This window comes from Apis dorsata, unplaced genomic scaffold (assembly GCF_000469605.1).
Source record: "Apis dorsata unplaced genomic scaffold, Apis dorsata 1.3 scaffold_61, whole genome shotgun sequence".
Taxonomy (NCBI): Eukaryota; Metazoa; Arthropoda; class Insecta; order Hymenoptera; family Apidae; genus Apis; species Apis dorsata.
In genome coordinates this window covers 742,253-759,347 of record NW_006263361.1, presented here as the reverse complement: position 1 = coordinate 759,347, position 17,095 = coordinate 742,253, and the positions used below count along the sequence as shown (strand labels likewise).

The 17,095-nt window shown below is 37.4% G+C and overlaps 2 protein-coding genes across 4 annotated transcripts in view; both read right to left on the bottom strand.

Annotated features, from left to right (window-relative positions):
- Positions 1-17,089, bottom strand: part of LOC102672049 — a 50,403-nt gene extending 33,314 nt beyond the window's left edge. Inside the window, exons 1-3 of one of the 2 annotated variants that reach the window (XR_420902.2) lie at positions 16,868-17,089; positions 15,409-15,541; positions 9,079-9,279 (exon numbers count right to left, since the gene is read on the bottom strand). Coding sequence is in view for 1 of the 2 variants with exons in the window: in XM_006609871.2 (XP_006609934.1) it covers positions 9,108-9,279; positions 15,409-15,541; positions 16,868-17,087 (525 nt within the window). In the remaining variant the exon portion in view is untranslated. Of the gene's footprint in view, positions 1-8,520; positions 9,280-15,408; positions 15,542-16,867 lie in introns of those variants that run through there. The other variant, XM_006609871.2, reaches the window with a different exon arrangement.
- On the bottom strand, positions 444-6,420 carry LOC102671784. Of its 2 annotated transcripts, none has more exons than XM_031515304.1 (4): positions 5,699-6,420; positions 5,022-5,217; positions 3,698-3,899; positions 444-734 (listed from the first exon to the last, which is right to left on the bottom strand). In XM_031515304.1, exons 2-4 carry the CDS (start codon positions 5,206-5,208, stop codon positions 593-595), a joined length of 531 nt encoding a protein of 176 aa, XP_031371164.1. In that variant the 5' UTR covers positions 5,209-5,217; positions 5,699-6,420; the 3' UTR covers positions 444-592. The 2 variants fall into 2 exon arrangements, with proteins under 2 accessions (XP_031371164.1, XP_031371163.1); XM_031515303.1 differs by having other exon boundaries at positions 5,623-6,418.
- Positions 17,090-17,095: the final 6 nt, after the last annotated feature.

The following is a 17,095-nucleotide window of genomic DNA, read 5'->3' as shown; positions in this document are numbered from 1 at the left end:
TTTTCTTTCTTTTTTTTTTTTTTTTATCAAATTATTTTATTAATTCAATAATTAACAGACAACTAAGACTGTGACGTGTGTTCGAAGAAGTTCTAATGATTACAGCTCGGAAAGATTTATTCGAAGAACATTATTTTTATTCGATTCGTTGAATTCTTAAAAAGTTAGAAAAAAATATTCTATTGGATAAATTAATTTATATTATTAATATCCGTTTAAAGAGAATTAATAATTAATTTTATTTCTTGATGATGTAAATTAAAAATTTAGATACAATTGTTGGAACTATGCCTTCCTCGTCGTCACACAGTCACGTTCTCCATTTAATTCCATTAACTCCATTTAAATTTCACCATAACAATAAAGTACAGTTAAATGAATAAATCGTGTTAATTAGAAGCGGGTGAAGGAAACGACTAACAATTAATTAAACGCTCTAATCATCGCCAGCTTTCTCTGTCCTTGGCGAACTCCTGGTCGCAATTTCCAAAAAGATTCACCAAGGAATCAAGGCGATTCAAATGGAAATACACGATTCGCGATTATTTACAATCGGCGTTCGCAAATGGCGATGTTCGCAGTGATTTTACAGTTAATCGGAGAGCGTGGCCTCGTCGCAGCGTCTTCCTCGTTTCGCCAACTGGTGACAGAGTCGCGGGCTGCCTATGATGTCGCCCAGGAACACGCTCAATAAATAATTCTCCTTCATCGGGATCGGCGATGATTTGTACTCGCTGTAAAACGACGAATACCAAACGTTACCATCTAATGAACCCGATTGTGAAAGCGTTACGATCGGCTCCCTCGAGCTAAATATATAAATCGCGCACGGAGGGCAAGTTGCAAAGTAACTGGATCGTGCCTTTTTTTCCGCTGATGGAAAACGTGGGTATATCATTGGATCGTTGGTGTTTATGGGGAGATTAAACGGGAATTTATGATCTCGTGCCTTTAAGTCTCATTTCTCTAATCTACTTCTCAATGTTTAAGAATTATTATTATTTCCTTTCTCGATCAAATCCCCCTTCCATCGTTTCTTTTTTTTTTAGAAAAATCTTGGAATTTGGCCGCGCTGGGAAACTCAAATCGACGAATCCTTAGAGTTTTTACGTGTATTGGTATTCAATTTCTAAAAAAATAATGATGATTTCGAATCGTTGTTTATTTTAATCAATGGATAATAAAATTTCCAATTTCTTCTTAAAAAAACGAATCTCTTCCCGAAGAGCGATCGTCCTTAAACCTCCATTCCTCGACGATCCCCGCTAAGGATCCCTCTTGCATGCTCCGTTAACCTTTCTCGAAACCCTTCTCCAATCCTCGATACATCCTCCCCTTCCCTCGACCACGTCTTGTCCACACACAGGTGACAGGAGCGATTAACCGTTCGTTTCGACGACACGCGCCGGCCATCTCGGCACCGTGAAATCGCCAGATAAGCCTTTCGAATTCGAGGGCGAATGGAGACACCGTGAACAGACGGAGGGGAAGGGGGTGGGACAGAGTTATCAGGATGCATTAGGTCGCTCGTGGAGACCGCCATTAAGGGCTATCTGCCGGTGGCGGTCTTACTTACAACTGAATTTAGTGCAACCTCGTGGCAAGAATCGATGGCACGGATTTCTATTAGCTCTCTGCTATTCTTCTTGGTCGACCCTCGACGAGAAGGAATTGTTACGCGAGACTTTGATTTCAACGTTTTTTTTTCTCTATCCTTAGCGAACTCCTGGTAATTTCCAAAAAGATTTCCAAGGAATCAAGGCGATTCAAATGGAAATACACGGGAATAAAAGGATGTTCGTCTAGAAGGAAGTTAGAAGAATCGATGAAGAGAGATATAAAAGAAGCATAAGAAGAGATACAAAATTTGTTATACATTATTGTAATGGATTGGTGAAGAATCGTTTCGGCGAAAGAGTAATTGGAAGTTGATTATTTGTGGTCTAATAAAATTAGAGAATTAGATAATTTATAAATTTTGCTATGAATTTTGTTTAATTATTTTATATATATATAAAATGTTATATTTTATACGAGTAAATAAATCATTGAATAAAACTAGTGAAAGATTTCGTAGTCCAGTTTTCATTTCAATTTTTAGAGACGAATCTGAATCTTCTCAACATATAACTCTTCTCAACATGTAATAGATGCAAAGTGTGATTCAATTCGATTTCGAGATTTTTTTCAATACACTTGCATAAGTTTCATCAGCTGTTCGAGCTCAGAATATTAACGAATTTTCGTGATTGGCAACTATTTAAAAAATTTCTCTTCCATGAATAAATTTCTATACCCATAAATTTGAATTGTGTAACGAAGTGAAAATACTCCTGTAATAAAAAGGAAAAAGCGTGTAAAAAGATATGACCTTTGCAAAGTTTTTTTCAATCAGATCTCTAACATTTAATTTAATTTTACACATTCTTCAAAGCTGTATATACTATTAAAACAAAACGTTAAAAAACAATTTCACAATTTTTTAACACTTTTCGGTACAACTATCCCAAAATACAAACAATTCCAAACTTTTTCTACTTATTTCCCTCAAATCCAGAGATCAAAAGTTATTAAAATAGATCGCAAAATAGATTGCATCTCAAAAAAAAACATACAAGAACATATACAAAAAACACAAACGAGAAAAAAAGCTTACACTTTGTTCGCCGATTGACATCATCGTCATCGTGTAGAGAAAGAAAACAGGGAGAAAAAAGAGCACGAGAAGAAGACGAGCAAGTCACAGTTGGCCGAGCAAATGGGCCAGTAATTTTCCACGATGCATTAACGAGCCCGTTATTAAGCTTCCTATCCGCGACTCGTTTCGCAACTCGATCGAGCGAAACAAAGGTGGAAAACCAGTCTCCTCGATCCTCCACACACTTTAACCATGAACTTCGGGGTCGTGATCACGCAAGCGACTACGTGCAATCGAGATGATCTCGTTATCGATGCTCTTATTTCATCCTATTCTATCTCATCGTCGAAGCTGGCTGTGCAACGATCGGTCGTTGAAAAAAAGATCGTTCTTCGTGTATGTGGATGATATAGACTGGTATAACCGAATCAAAGTGGATAACGTTTTTGAATAACAAATACGATGCAAATTGAACGAGCATCGGCGATGAACGAGAAACATGACGACGTTTTGTAATATTATTAATAGGATGTAAAGTGGACGTCGAGTCGATCGAGCCATCTCCAGGAACACGGAACTTACGATGTCGATGGTGAATGAGAGAGAGTATATGTGTGTAGCATGCGTTAAGATTCGTTTTTTTTCTTTCAACTTTTGTTTTGTAATTTCAGCTTGCACGTAAAGCGAAGTTGAAGTTGAATGGGAGAGAAAAAATTGGGTCGCAAGGGAAATCATTAGTTGTAGTAGTACTGTAAAGTAGCGAGGTAGTAGAAAGTGGGTTAGATTTTGCGGCGAAATTTGACTGTAATATAGAGGATATTTATAAAAGGAAAATAAAAGGAGAATTGATGGGGAGGAGGAATGGTAGTAGCGTGATGGTAGGTTTGAGAAATAGAGCGATGCACGTACATATACGTAATTTGTGGGGAAAAAATGGAATGGCTTAAGTAGTATGCTGTAATAGAGATATGATGTCCAATGATATCCCATTCAATAAATATATGTCTAAATAATGATTTCATTAATTATTGGATTAAAAAAAAAAAAGAAGAAACGTACCTGAAAATAATGTCCCAATCAAGAGCTCGTTCCCTGCTTCGTTTCTGCAGAGTTTGGGTGGCATATTTCGCGCAAATTCTCTCATAAACGCAAACGTTGTTGCCCAATTCCGATACCAATTTCTTCTCCACTTGATCGACATTGAGGATCTCTTCGTCGTGGACCAGAGGAAGATCTCGTCTCACTCGGCTGACGTAAGTTTCTTAAAAACGAAAAGGGAAAGAGAGGATAAAAATATCAAAATTGTTTCATAATCGATGAAACAATAATTTTTCTTTTTTTTTTTTAAATTATCTTCGTCGATCCACACGTTAATTTTTATTCCTTCGTTCTTACTCACTTTTTACAAATTTTATTTTCAATCTTTTATTTTTTCTTCGATATCATTTTCATCGAATCGAGCTAATGCACTATGCAGGTTCCAAATACAGACTGTCAAACGTATAGACGAGTTATTGTCATCAATCCAAGCGACGATCCACGTTTCCATCGTTCAAAAACCATTAAATAACTACCCTCTCAACTGATCCAACCAATCCAACCAATCCTGACTTCTTCAACGTTCACTTTAACGAATATTGACGTTATCCATCCGCGGTCGCGTGTTTGCCTGCTATTGCTCGTCAAATTTCAGACAGCCAAATTCCCCGTCCTGTCGAATTATCGAATTATCGAAATCTCTTTATCCGGATGAAACAAAATCTTGTCGATTTTATTATAATTAAACCAATTTCTTTGCTGCAAAATTATAATTGTCCATCGAGCGATAACAAATTTCAATATCCACCTTCGTCTCGAGATCTAAATTAAATTAATTAAATTTCATTTCATTCCCAAGGTAATATCGGTTCGTTCGTTATTTTCGACCAACAAATGGAAAGGAGAAATTTTTCCGCGTTCAGTGAGAACGAATTAATCCTAATTAGAACGAGTCTCGTCTCAAAAGGCAAGGAAGAACAACGAGCCATCACACGTTTACTCGTTTATTCCTAGTAGAGAAGTCGCAACAAGTGGAACACTTTCGCTTTCTCGCCGCTCGATTCTACGCCTCGATACTATGAATTACCTGCACGATGAAGTTCAACTCTTTTCGCGATCGATCAATGCGAAGAGCGTTGAACTTGGCCGCGAGTACTTCTCCACGGATCCCCTCGATCGTGTAATTGGACGAAACTGATTCTACTCTCGCGTTTGATTTCAGGATCATGGAGATCATCGTACTTTGAATTAGAACTTTGAATTAGAATTGATCTCGTTCGTTTGGAATATGTTTCATTTGAATTATTTCTTTCGTTTCGTTTGGTATATTAGTTTAGGCAATTACCTGGGTTCAACGAGTAGGCGAGTTTCTTTACGAAGTTGGTGATCCTCACAGTGGCTACGATCACCGGGAAGCCGATCAGCTGCACGGGAAGATTGAACAATGGTTCCTCTGGGTTCGGCGCGGCGTCCACCAACGTCACTGCCAAGAACCAACACCCAAGAATGGAAGAGGCTTGCGTCAATCGCATCTTGGAACGCTATAACGACAAATCAGTTAAATTATTCTCGGATTCTTTGTTTGCTTAGAGAGTTTCGATTTAATATACGTTCCAACAAGAAATCCTTGACACGATTCCTGTGAAGAGAACAAAAAAAAAAAAAAAAGAAAAACACATTTGTCTCTGAACATACATGAAAATTCTTATAATAATTAATATGCATTAAAGAATAATTCTATATGCTATAACGAGATATATATTCGATCAATTCAAACATACTTCGTCACAGAAATTCTACACAATACTCAATAGAGATCTAAAAATCGATTCAAATCCATGTACATAAATTCTATTTCAACGATTACAGATCTAATCCTAAATCTTCGATCCGAACAAATCGAATCCAAAATTAAGAGATCAATAGAAACACTTGGATGCACAAACCAGTCGTAAACAACTCAATCAACCCCGGCACACACTGTTCATTTAGAAATCCAGAACGATTTCGAAATTGAGAGACCTGTTCTACAGGCGGAGGAGCACCGTGACGGAAACGTGACGGCGGACTAGTTGTTCCTTTGGTAAAAACTCGTGGCCGAGTGTTCCTCTCGTCGGCTCGTACGCTGGTTCGCCGCGTCCGAGAGAAAGTGTTCGACCCCTTCCTTCAACGAGCCGTTCGAACGATCGGCTGCGACCGATTGCGACATTTAGTGCGCCACCAGGAACCGCACGCGACGTCGCCGCCGATCCTCCTCTTGCAGAGCCGTGGCCGACCCTCGGCAAGGTCGTCGTCACGGTTTCGAATCCGTTCCGACTCTTTGCTTTCGATCGCTTTCCACGATGGAAAGTTTCCGTATGGAATGTCGGCCGATGCCTCGAAGGAAATCGAAAGTGGTGGACAGAGGGTTAACAGGGGTCCGAGGCGCGCTGACCGTCGGGGCTTTGGGAGTGGCCGTTGAACCGTCGAGCGGAAACGAGTGGCATTTCGAGTTCGATTTAAGAACTAAACGAATATTCGAGCGAAAAAAGACTCGAGATCCATGGATCTCTCTTTTCGATCGGAGGAAGGTGAAGGGTGCGAGAGTGAAAGTCAAAAGTTTTTCATTGTATTTGAAAGTCGGAGTGTATCGATAATAAGTGTCGAATTCGAGGAAGAAAGTGAAAGTGAAAGAGATTTGAAAAAAAATTTTAAAGCTATATAAATTTAACGAGAACGTAAGATTTATAGATTCTTTAAATATATATATTGAGAGATTTGACAATTTCAATTATATGAATGTAATGGAAATGTAAGATTTTTATCAGTTTTGAAATACTTGTACAAGTGTAATAGTATCGAGAGTTGTGTTTATTTATTCACTTTTTTAAAGAAATTTTTATAGGATAAATCTAGCTATGGAGAGCGTCGATTAAGTTGAAGGTTTTTTGAGTGATGTTTTTTTGAAGCATTATCTCGTAATGGTAGATAAAAATGGTGTCGGTAAACGCTTAAGTGCGATCACGTAGCTGTTACTCCGTAAGAATATAATCGATTTCTTGGAGAACGATACCGATTACGCTTAAACGAATCGTTGCTCAATGAAACGTTGTTTTTCCTATCGTGTCCTCGTTCACGTTAACGCGAATGTGTGTCGTCGATGCGCTTTTACCTGGCCGCAGAGACCAATGATCGATTTCCTGCGTTCACGATGATGTTTAGATATCCAGTTATATAATGGAAAGTAAGATGTAATTGGAGATAAGAAATTTTACGAGTAATTTCAATAATCGATTCATTATTACACATCTCTATTATATTAAAAATTAATTCTTCGAAAAATATACTATTTTCAATATATATATTTTTAACTTCTCCACTTTCTCGCTTCTTTCCAAAGCAATTTTACATGCTGGATTTTCAAAATTTTCGATATTTTTTGCAATTTCTCCAATTGCTTTCACAATCGATTACGATCGAAAAAAAATTTTTTTTTCCAAAGTTTAAAATACAAATAAATCCGCGATATCGCCCGGAACTCGTTCCAAAGGCGGTGGTGGATCGTCGCGACGTTGTTTCGAGCGGAACGCAGCAGGGGATCCACGATTTCTTGCGAGTTGGCGCGCGATAAACGAAAACGCCTCCGATCATTTTTGCTGAACGAGATGCCACGGGATCGTAACTGGTCGCCGTCGTTTTTGGCACGATCCTCATCGCGATCGTTACGGGGAGGAAGCCCGCCTGGCGTTGCGCTTAAGCCGATAAAAGGCGCCGGAGATTATTACAATAACTTTTCGCCGCTTCCGACGCCCCTGTAAATTGTTCGGATTGTTTTCTTACGCGGAATCACCCCCGTAAGAATTGCTTTTTTCCCTCCCTCTCCCCTTTGGACCAAGCGGAAGACTTTTATTTTTTAAAAAGGATAGCGGCGAGAATGTAGTTTTAGTGAAGACTTGAAAAATTTTTGGAGGTAAATACCTACGTTTAGGAATTATTTTCCAATATTTTTTTCTTATTCTATCCGTCCATCGTTCGCGCAATCGTACCTGCATTTTGAATAAAGGCTAAATCATTGTTGGTTTAAATCGTTTAATAATGGACAGTAATTGAATATAAATTTAAATGGATTGAAACTGGTGGGTAATTACTTTGCATAAAATAAATAAAAATAAAAAAAAGAAAGGAACGACACGATATTCGAAACGAATATCGATCACGTGATAGATTTAGATGCAATTATTTTCAATCGCATGATAAAAAGAAAAAGAGAAGAGTTTTTAAGGTTTTGACTTATTTTTCGATAAATTTCCATGTAATTCTAAAGAAGCTGTACAGTTCACGATCGATATTTGAGTACTTATTTCTCTTAATTCCGGAAAAAAGCATCGCGAGACGATAACGAGCAACGAGAAAGAACATAAATTGGCGTGGAGCAAATTAGAAACTTTGACTTTTCGGTGGTGCGCGCGAGAAATAATTATAAGGAACGAGTTTCCCTGGTGAAGAGCCATTACGACAGCTTTTACACTCTGAATATTATGTAAAATCACGATGGAAACCGACCATTGCTCTCTCTTATTCTCGAAAACGTGGAAAATATTTCGTAATCGAGCAAAGATATGCTCGAAAATGTGCTCGGATATCGGCATCTTTAATAAAAATGTTTGAACAGTGTGTCAATAACGATTCGACGATCTTTGAAAATTTTGAAAAAAAAATCTTTCCAAACTTTTGAAATATCTTTTTAATAATCATACATTCGAAGAGTATATGTATAAAAAGGAAAAGCACGAGACGAAGAATTTTCGAAGAAACGTTAGGGTTCACGTGTGAAAGAATTTTTATTTGCATCAATGGATAAGACATACGATATTTCATTATACATATAATTCATAATCTTAACACTTTGTATACATTGCGTTAAAACATAATCGAAAGTTATCGAGAATATTAACGGCGAAAGAAATAAATAATTATTATCAGATTTTTTTTTTCTTTCTTCTCGATTATACACGAGATTCACAAAGATTAATTATTACTAATATAGATTATCACTTCTTACATACTTTTCTTAATCTAAAGCTATGTTACATCGATAAATCGCCATATAATCCAATGATTATTGGAATATATTTGAAATACTATTGGATAACTTGATAAAAATCATTCCTTAAATATACTTAATCTACGCGCGAGTTTCTCTAATCGTGCTGAAGATAATTTCAAAATATTATCACTGTAACTTAAAATAATATCAGGGATATTCTTTTCGTTCAAAATTTCCCTTCAGAACAATCCATCCGATCGCTCGTTCGAGATTTTGGTTACAGAAAATTTAGAAGAGGAATCGTCTGCGATATCACAGGTTGAGTCGTCGTATTTTTTTTTTCCTTTTCTCTTTTTCTCTCTCTCTCTCTTTCTCTCTCTTTCATTTCTACGCGATTCCGTCGCGTCAGCGCAATCGAATCTTCTTCATCATGTTGAGAACGCTGGATCCAGGCAGCGGACAGGTGGGGTAGAAATTATGGCATCCTTGACCTTCCACGCCGGATATCAGTTGACCCATATGCGCGGCGAAGTGGTACCTCGAGGGCACTTCCGCCAACGTGCTCAAGCTCGTGTCCCTGAAAAAGTTTCCATGAAATATTCATCTACTCTCCTATCCGCGTAATCAAAATATTATTTCGTGACGCAAAAAATTAATTAAACATTTATTATCGAATTTCCATTTCGAGTTGAAAGGTGAAACTTTTAATTCTTGCAAATTAAAGTCTTCTCAAATTTTCAGAGTATCAGAGAAAACTCCGATAATGAATCGAAACTTCGATAACTTTCCTAATAAATTAATAAACTTAGCCGAATAAATTTGTTCTTAAAAGAACTTTTAAAATGATCTTATAATGTTGATATCCAATAGACTTAATAATCATCGTTAATCGTGATGTTATCGTTCGTTTCATTTTGCAAGATGACGAGGTTAGATCGGGTTAAACGATGATCAAAGACGGGCTCAGATTACAGTTACATTTATCAATCATAGCGATAAAAATTGACTGAGATACTGGACAAAAATTTAGAAACGCAAATATAATAAGCACAAATTTCTTCGTGTGGTTGAAAAAAATATTAATCAATCAAATGGTGTAATCGTAGTGGAATAAAGTCCATTTTTGATTATTAGATCATTACGCGAAGAACCATTAATAAAAAAAATTTGTTTTCTAATTTTCTACAGTTTCTCTTTTTTCCCCCATATCACAGAATCATTAACATATTCTCATTAATGCTCCGATGAATACCTTATTGTTGTGGAAATCTCTCATTCTGCACACAGTGAAATCCAGCCATTATAAATTTTCTAAAAACGGAGCATCCAACGATGCGCAACGTGATCGCAAAAAAAAAAAAAAAAAAAAATCGTTACACTTAAGAAACTTACTCATTCGTTCGTTCGATAATTCGGATAAATCATCAATTTTTCCTACGCTTTTGCGCGCACAACTCAGCGCGAATGAATACGAAACAGGTGTCATATTCGAGACGTGGTGTTTCGCAAGAACCAGAGCCACAGTCGCGAAAACCACGTTTCGAAACGGTGAATAAAGAATAATGGACAGGCGTCGACGCCAATGGCATGCACGAAATCGAACTCCACTTTCGTAACGGTTGACCATGATAAACTGGTCGAGGCACGAAGCACATAAGAACAGGCACAAGGCGAGTCGCCTTTTACTTTCGATATCGACGACTGTCTGTAAATCCGGTTTACGCTCGGATCGAAATCGACTGAAAATCCCTCCAACCCAGCCAGCCAGCCAGCCAGCCGTCTTTCCCCGCTCTCGACTGCGAAAGAGGTTGGATGAAGAAAAATAGCCACTTCCGGCTAATCACACGCTCGCCCACTCGCCACTATAATTTTAACTTTCGATCCGTTCCAATTTCACTGTTCTATTTCGTTCCACTTTGGAATTCGATCGGTTTCAGCTGAATTTATGGCATTTCGATGGAATTTTTTATTCTTTCGAGAAATTCGATATTTTCACTCCTAATGAAAACGGGGAATATGGGATACTTATTGTCGATACTTATTGAAATTTTATCGAATAATCTTTAATTCCGTGCGTGCAAGATGTAATTGATCTTGATGACTTATAATTAATTAATTAATTGCGAAGGAAAATATGCGGATATAGATAAACTATATGAAAGAATACTTGATCTCTTTTCCTCGCTATTTTATTTATATGTTATAGAAACAGAAACATTTGCTTTTAATTTAATTCAAAAATGACCTTAAAAAAAACAACAATCAATAAAACTATAATCAGTGAAAAACATCCTTGTCATCGTGACAAAATTTAAAATTAAAATCACAATTATATACTGTTCCAATCGATCCAAACAGATCATTCGACGATTTAAAGAATGCTCAGAAAGAAACAACAACCAACGATTACAATCATTGAAAAAGATCCATCACTTCCTCACTTATAAGAACGAAAAAAATTTGCATCGTCTCTAAAAAACAGAAAAAAAAACAAGATATAAAATGTAAAATCACGATGTCCAATCACATCTGTTTCGAGATCACTCGAAAACTCGGATATTCAAAATTTCGAGAGAAGAAACGATAATCGACGATTATTCAAAATTACAAAATCATCGAAAAAAAGGAAAACATCCACCTAAAACAAAAACCTATAAAAAAAAAAAAAAAAAAAAGAATTTACATCGCCTCTGACAAAATTTAAAATTAAAATCGCAGATCCAATTATACACTTGTTCGCTTTAAAAATCACTCGATCACGAATCACTGGCCGATAAATTGACTCGAAAAGGATAGTCACGATCTCGAGGAGGAACAACGATCGTCGATCGTATCCATGGACCGCAACCCGGCTGAAGAAAAAAGAAAAATACTCCTCGGCGGAAATAAGGAAGCTCTCTCGATCTCGAAGAGGAGGAGGAAGAAGAAGAAGAAGAAGAAGGCTAGCTGGATGAAGAGAGCGTTTTGCAAGAAGCAGTTTCGTCACGCATCGCTCGCACGAGGAAGACGTCTCGCAAAAGGGAAATCTCCCTGTTTGGCCTTTTACGATCCCTGGCCCTCGAGGCGAGCATAACGAGGATACAGGCAAAACGGCTTCTTAGCTTTTCCATCTTGATCGGTTCCAAACCTCGAGCGATCCAATAAAAATCGGCCTCGCTGCGGAAAACGGCGTTTACGCACGCATAAAAGTAAATATAAAGCGAGTCGCTTCCGGGACGTTAACCACGATCCATCGCGACATCGTTCCTCCGTTTCCTCGTTTACTTTCTCTGTTTTTTTTTCTTCTTCTTTTTTTTTTCTCTTCCGCTTCCTTTATACCGCGTTTGAGGACATTTTAATTTAACGCTTCGTTGGGCGGGAAATGGGAGAGAATAGAGGGGGAGGAGGAAAATGCTATTTCTCATTGATTTCGATTTGTAAAGAGAGAAGATTCGGCGAAGATCTACGAAGAATACGCGTGTAAAATATATTTGAAAACTCTACCGTCTACGATGTTGAAAGAATAATTGAATCTTGACAACTGATATATATATATATTTTTCAACTTGAATTTTATCGAATTGAAAGAAATTTTAATTTGTTTAAAGTGCACGTGAAAGGGCGAATCCAACGCAATCAATCTTATTCTCATCAACCCTTTTGCAAAAAATTGCTCTTCCACAAGATCAAATAGTTAATTAATCGCAAAGGAAGGAAAAGGAACACGGGATTCAAAGCCTTAATTGCTGTCAATTAAACTCGGGCTACGCGAAATTTACTTCTTCGAGCGGAAGAGTGGAAACGCCACGTGTAATTTCGCGAGATAAAGCATCGCAGTCAGGTAACCACGGTGAATTAATCGTTAAAGCCGAGCTATCATTCTGTATCTCCTTTTTTCTCTAAAAAAAAAAAAAAAAGAAAAAAGAAAAGAAAAAAGAAAAATATAGAAAAATACCTTCTTCTCGAGAATTACACGACACGAGATCATCGATTCTCCGCATGATTATCCACATCCGGGAGGGGGAAAAAAAAAGGAAAAAATTCAAGAGAAGAAATTCAGATCGAGAGATGCTCGAAGTGCCGTCGTAGAAAGTCGAAAGATTGAATAAGCCGTGAAAAGGAAAGTGATGGATCGTTATAACGAAGATAATCTTGGTCGGGTTTGTAAGTATGTACATACACAGGTCGTTCCCTTTTTGAAGTGGAACTTACGTAAGAGTGATGGAAACTTTCACTTGTTGTACTCCGACCTCTTTCGCTCGTTGGAGAACCGTCCGCTCTTTAATGGCCGGAAATAGTAGCAACTTCTTTCCTATTCCTAACGTTTGTCACGCTTTCTTTGTAAATAATCGAGAGAATTTTATTATTTAGAATTAGATAGAGAAGAGATGATTTTTATCTCAGTTTCCAATTTAAAATTTGTCAAGAATTCGAGGAATAATCGAAAAGGGAGAAGCGAACAAATCGTTCCGGAAAGGAATTAATTCAATTTGTTCTTAAAATTTATCAATTTGAAAGAAGAAACTTTCCCTTTAATTGAAAATTCCTCGACCATCGCGAAACAAGAAACGTCCATTTCCTCGTTCCAATTTCCTCAAATTCGAACAAACGTCGAAAAAGAAAAATTAATCGAAAATATTTCGAAAATATATTTTACACTCCTTAAGTAACTTGCTCTCTCGATCAATAATATCGACAAAATTTAAAAGAGAGAGAAAGATTCGTAAAAATCCATTGACCAAAGAAAAAAAGAGCTGGCAAAATCATTGAGTGCTACCGAAACGAACCATTTTTCGGAAAAATAAAAAACTCTCCACCAATTCCCAGCAATGCACAGGGTCGAGGCGAAGCAAACCGTGGCCATTGTCGGAGTCAATATTTGACCGGTTCGACATAACTTTGCTTTTAATCAGCGGGCAAAATGGCTCGCATTATCCAAATAACGCGTCGCGTGTTCGCCTTTCGGATCGTAAACGAAAATTGCGGAGATACGGGCGCGTATCATCCAATTTTCGTCCGTTCGTTCGGAGAATCGGCGCGACGATTCGCCGACAAGCGACGAGGAAAATTGGGAAAATGGCGGCCCTCCTCCGTCCGGTAGTTAGCCAGGCCATCCAATTTTCGATGACACGCGGATTCTCGCGCTTGTTGCGCGATATCGAGGCTGACTGTTCGACCCGTGCATATGTTTAGCGAGATATCGAACTGACGTTTGTTTTGTGCTTGTCCCCCCTCGCTGCAAACAGCGAGTTGTTGTTGTTGTTGTTGTTGTTGTTGTTGTTCCGCGTTGGAGCGCGGCCGGTTGATCGATATTCGCGAGGATCGAAGCGAGCTATCCGGCGCGCGCGTCGCTCCATCGGTGTAATCTGGAGATTGGAAGGTAATCCGACGAGCTGACGTTTAATTCTACGGAGGGAGGGAGGCAGAGAGAGAGAGAGGAGCGTGTGGATTGTTGTTTATGAACGTTGCGAGAGATTTTGAGCGTGGGAAGGGTTTAATGAGGGTTTTCGGAATGGATGGTGTGGGATAGGCTGATTCGAAAACTAGGCTGATTATTTTTTTTCTTTTTTTCTATCTAATGTTTACGATGCGAGTCTTTTCTGAAAATTTGTGAAATTTGTAAATTTGTTAAATATTTTTGGAGATTTAATGGAGGTTTTTGGATAAGAAGGATTGAATGGGATTTTCTTTTTTTTAAATCGAAGATATCGATTTAAATTTTTAGAAGGATATCAAGATAACTTCAATTGAGAAAAAAATGATGTTCGAAAGAAGAAAAATATGCGATGTCGTCTCTAAATTTCTATTTTCGTTGGACGAAGATTCGATTATAAAATACGATTTTTTTTCACATAAATAAGGAGCATCATCGAGGAATATAAAAAGTTGATAAGTTGTATATTATCTCACGATAGGATACACGTACCACGAGTCTGAGATAATTGTTATGCTATCTTTATTGACATTTCGAGAATCTTATGAACCGCGAGTTGATTCGCGCGAGATTAGTTCGGTTGTTATGTTACTGTTAATGGCGATCGAAAGTTGAAAGAGAAAGTGGCAAAGTGGAAAGTAAACAAGTTATACGAGCACCCTATGAATCGTTGTAAGAGTTTCCATCGCAAAATTGCTTGATCATCCATAAAATTTCAACGTAAATCACTCTTTACGAACGATTAATAAACAATTTTAAACAACGTGTAATTATATTGATTTTTCTGTTCATATTCTGTTTCACCTCTTTCACTAAAGCAAAACAAGCTCGAGCCAAGTTCGAAAACGGATTCCAGAAAATTTTAAGTATTCACCGATGGATAAATCGTTTTCTAAAAAGTTTTCACGTTGAACAGTTTTGTAAATGGAAAGAAATTTTGAAAGTAAATTAAAAAAAGAATTTGAGAAATCGTGTCAATCGTATTTACAAATTAAAATAAAATTAGAATATTTCTTCCTGTGGAATGCTACTTGTAACTTCACTGTATTCAAAATGAAAGAATAAATAATACTCGATAAAAAAATTCCACGGAAGCAAATATCGACCAAAATTTCGAACAAAATTAATCGCTCAAGTCTAATGAAATGCTCGGATCATCGTTTTGTACTTGGAAAGTAAAAAATTGTCAAATGTAACGCTGTTTCGTTAGCTACTTGTTCTTTTTTTTTTTTTCTTAGGCCTTGAACTTATCAAACACGAGGGACAAAGAAATAAACGCAATTTATCGTTTACCTGATTAAATTTAACAGGGACCTTTCCATTTCGCTTAGCTGATCCTGATTGACGGACGAGGTCAGTTCGCATATCAGCTTGGGCAAACAAGCAGTCTTGATCGTCGTCATCATTCTTGCACGCCGTGAAATTGCTGCAAATTAATCCATATTATTAGAACACGTGTAAACCTCTTATTGATCCAATGAATATCTGATATCACACGTTCCAGAATCTGATTCTGACTCTGAGTCCGTATAGTACGCCTGTAACGTAGTGCACCGTGTCAAGAATCAAGGATTATCCTTTTACTTTTCAGAGAAAACGCACGAGTTGCGCACGAAGATATTTAACTTAATAATTAAATTAAAAGTAACAGATATTTTCTCCTCAATCTTCGTTCGTTCTGTGAATATTCACCTTAATTTGCCCCCAATTGAATCAAATTATAAGTTTCTCGTCGGTTTCATTTAATTAAAGAAACCATCGAAGTAGCAAAACGAGGATTAAGTACCTTTTACACGTGGAGAAATTTGTCGGCAATTACAGAGATATTCGAAAGATGCAAGATAATAAATTATCGAAATATAAATAGAAAAAAAAGAAAAAGAAATCGCGGGAATAACACGTATTGAAATATATTTTATAATCAAACAATTCGATCTCTTGAAATAGAAGTGGAACTTGCTTGATCCTCGTTAATTAATTCGATTAATCCGTTAATGAGATAAAAAAATATAATTAATCAAGCCGAATGACTATGGAATTTTTCAATAGTCGATTGTCACGATCACGATAATTCTGCTTAAATATGACATAAGATACTCAATAAGGATGTGCTAAATGGACGAATGTTTACCAGCAAAAGACTTCCTTATAAACTTCATCGAGCGTGTTTCGTTAAATTTACAAAAGCAAAGAGTGCGGCGAAAACGATTAAAAAATCTTTTCTCGAACTCGAACAATTGACTTGTACGGAGAAAAGAGTAATTGAGAAGAAACATTATCTCTTGTCAATTACCATTAATCACATCAAAGAAGAAAGTCTCGATGAATCACGCATACGGTACGATAAATATCACGTGCACTTAAAATTACGATATATAAAAACATCATAAAAAATTTCGACAGAGAGAAAAATATACATACGTGTAATCTTATTCATATTTATTACTCTAGAAAATATTATTAATTAAAAAGATTATTATTTATGCTTCTTTCGAAATAACAAACATCAAAAAGTGGCAAACAAAATTCAACAAAAATTCAAGTTATATATCAAATTACAAACGTCAGAATCTCCTTTCTAAACACTCGTCCAGCCTTCTAAACCAAATTTAAAATATCTTCCAATGAAATCACGAACGCTCCGCACGCGAGCCCGCTTCGTGACTCGCTTCATCATAAATATTCCCACGAATTAGAACGAATAGAACACGTTACGAACATCCTGCGACGAGATCAATTTATTATCCCTTACCGTTCTCCTTCTCGTCCATCTTCTTGGTGACGGACAGGGCTAACCTGCCCTCGGGATCGTTGCTCCTCCCTTGGCTCTCGGGACTTTTGCTCGGCTCCGTGACGTTTTGCCCGCCCGACCGGCCGAAAATCGCGGTGATCAGGTAAGTGTAGTCGCCCGCCAGCATGAGGAACATGCCGAGGAATATGACCAGCCGCACGGTGCTTGTGTCCATGACCATGCCTCCGG

Coding starts and splice junctions, on each gene's coding strand:
- LOC102671784 (XM_031515304.1), bottom strand. CDS start 5,208: ATGCGATTGACGCAAGCCTCTTCCATTCTTGGGTGTTGGTTCTTGGCA. Junction 3,900..5,021: donor CGCCTACTCGTTGAACCCAG/GTAATTGCCTAA, acceptor TTCGTTTTTAAG/AAACTTACGTCAGCCGAGTG. Junction 735..3,697: donor GATTGGGACATTATTTTCAG/GTACGTTTCTTC, acceptor GTCGTTTTACAG/CGAGTACAAATCATCGCCGA.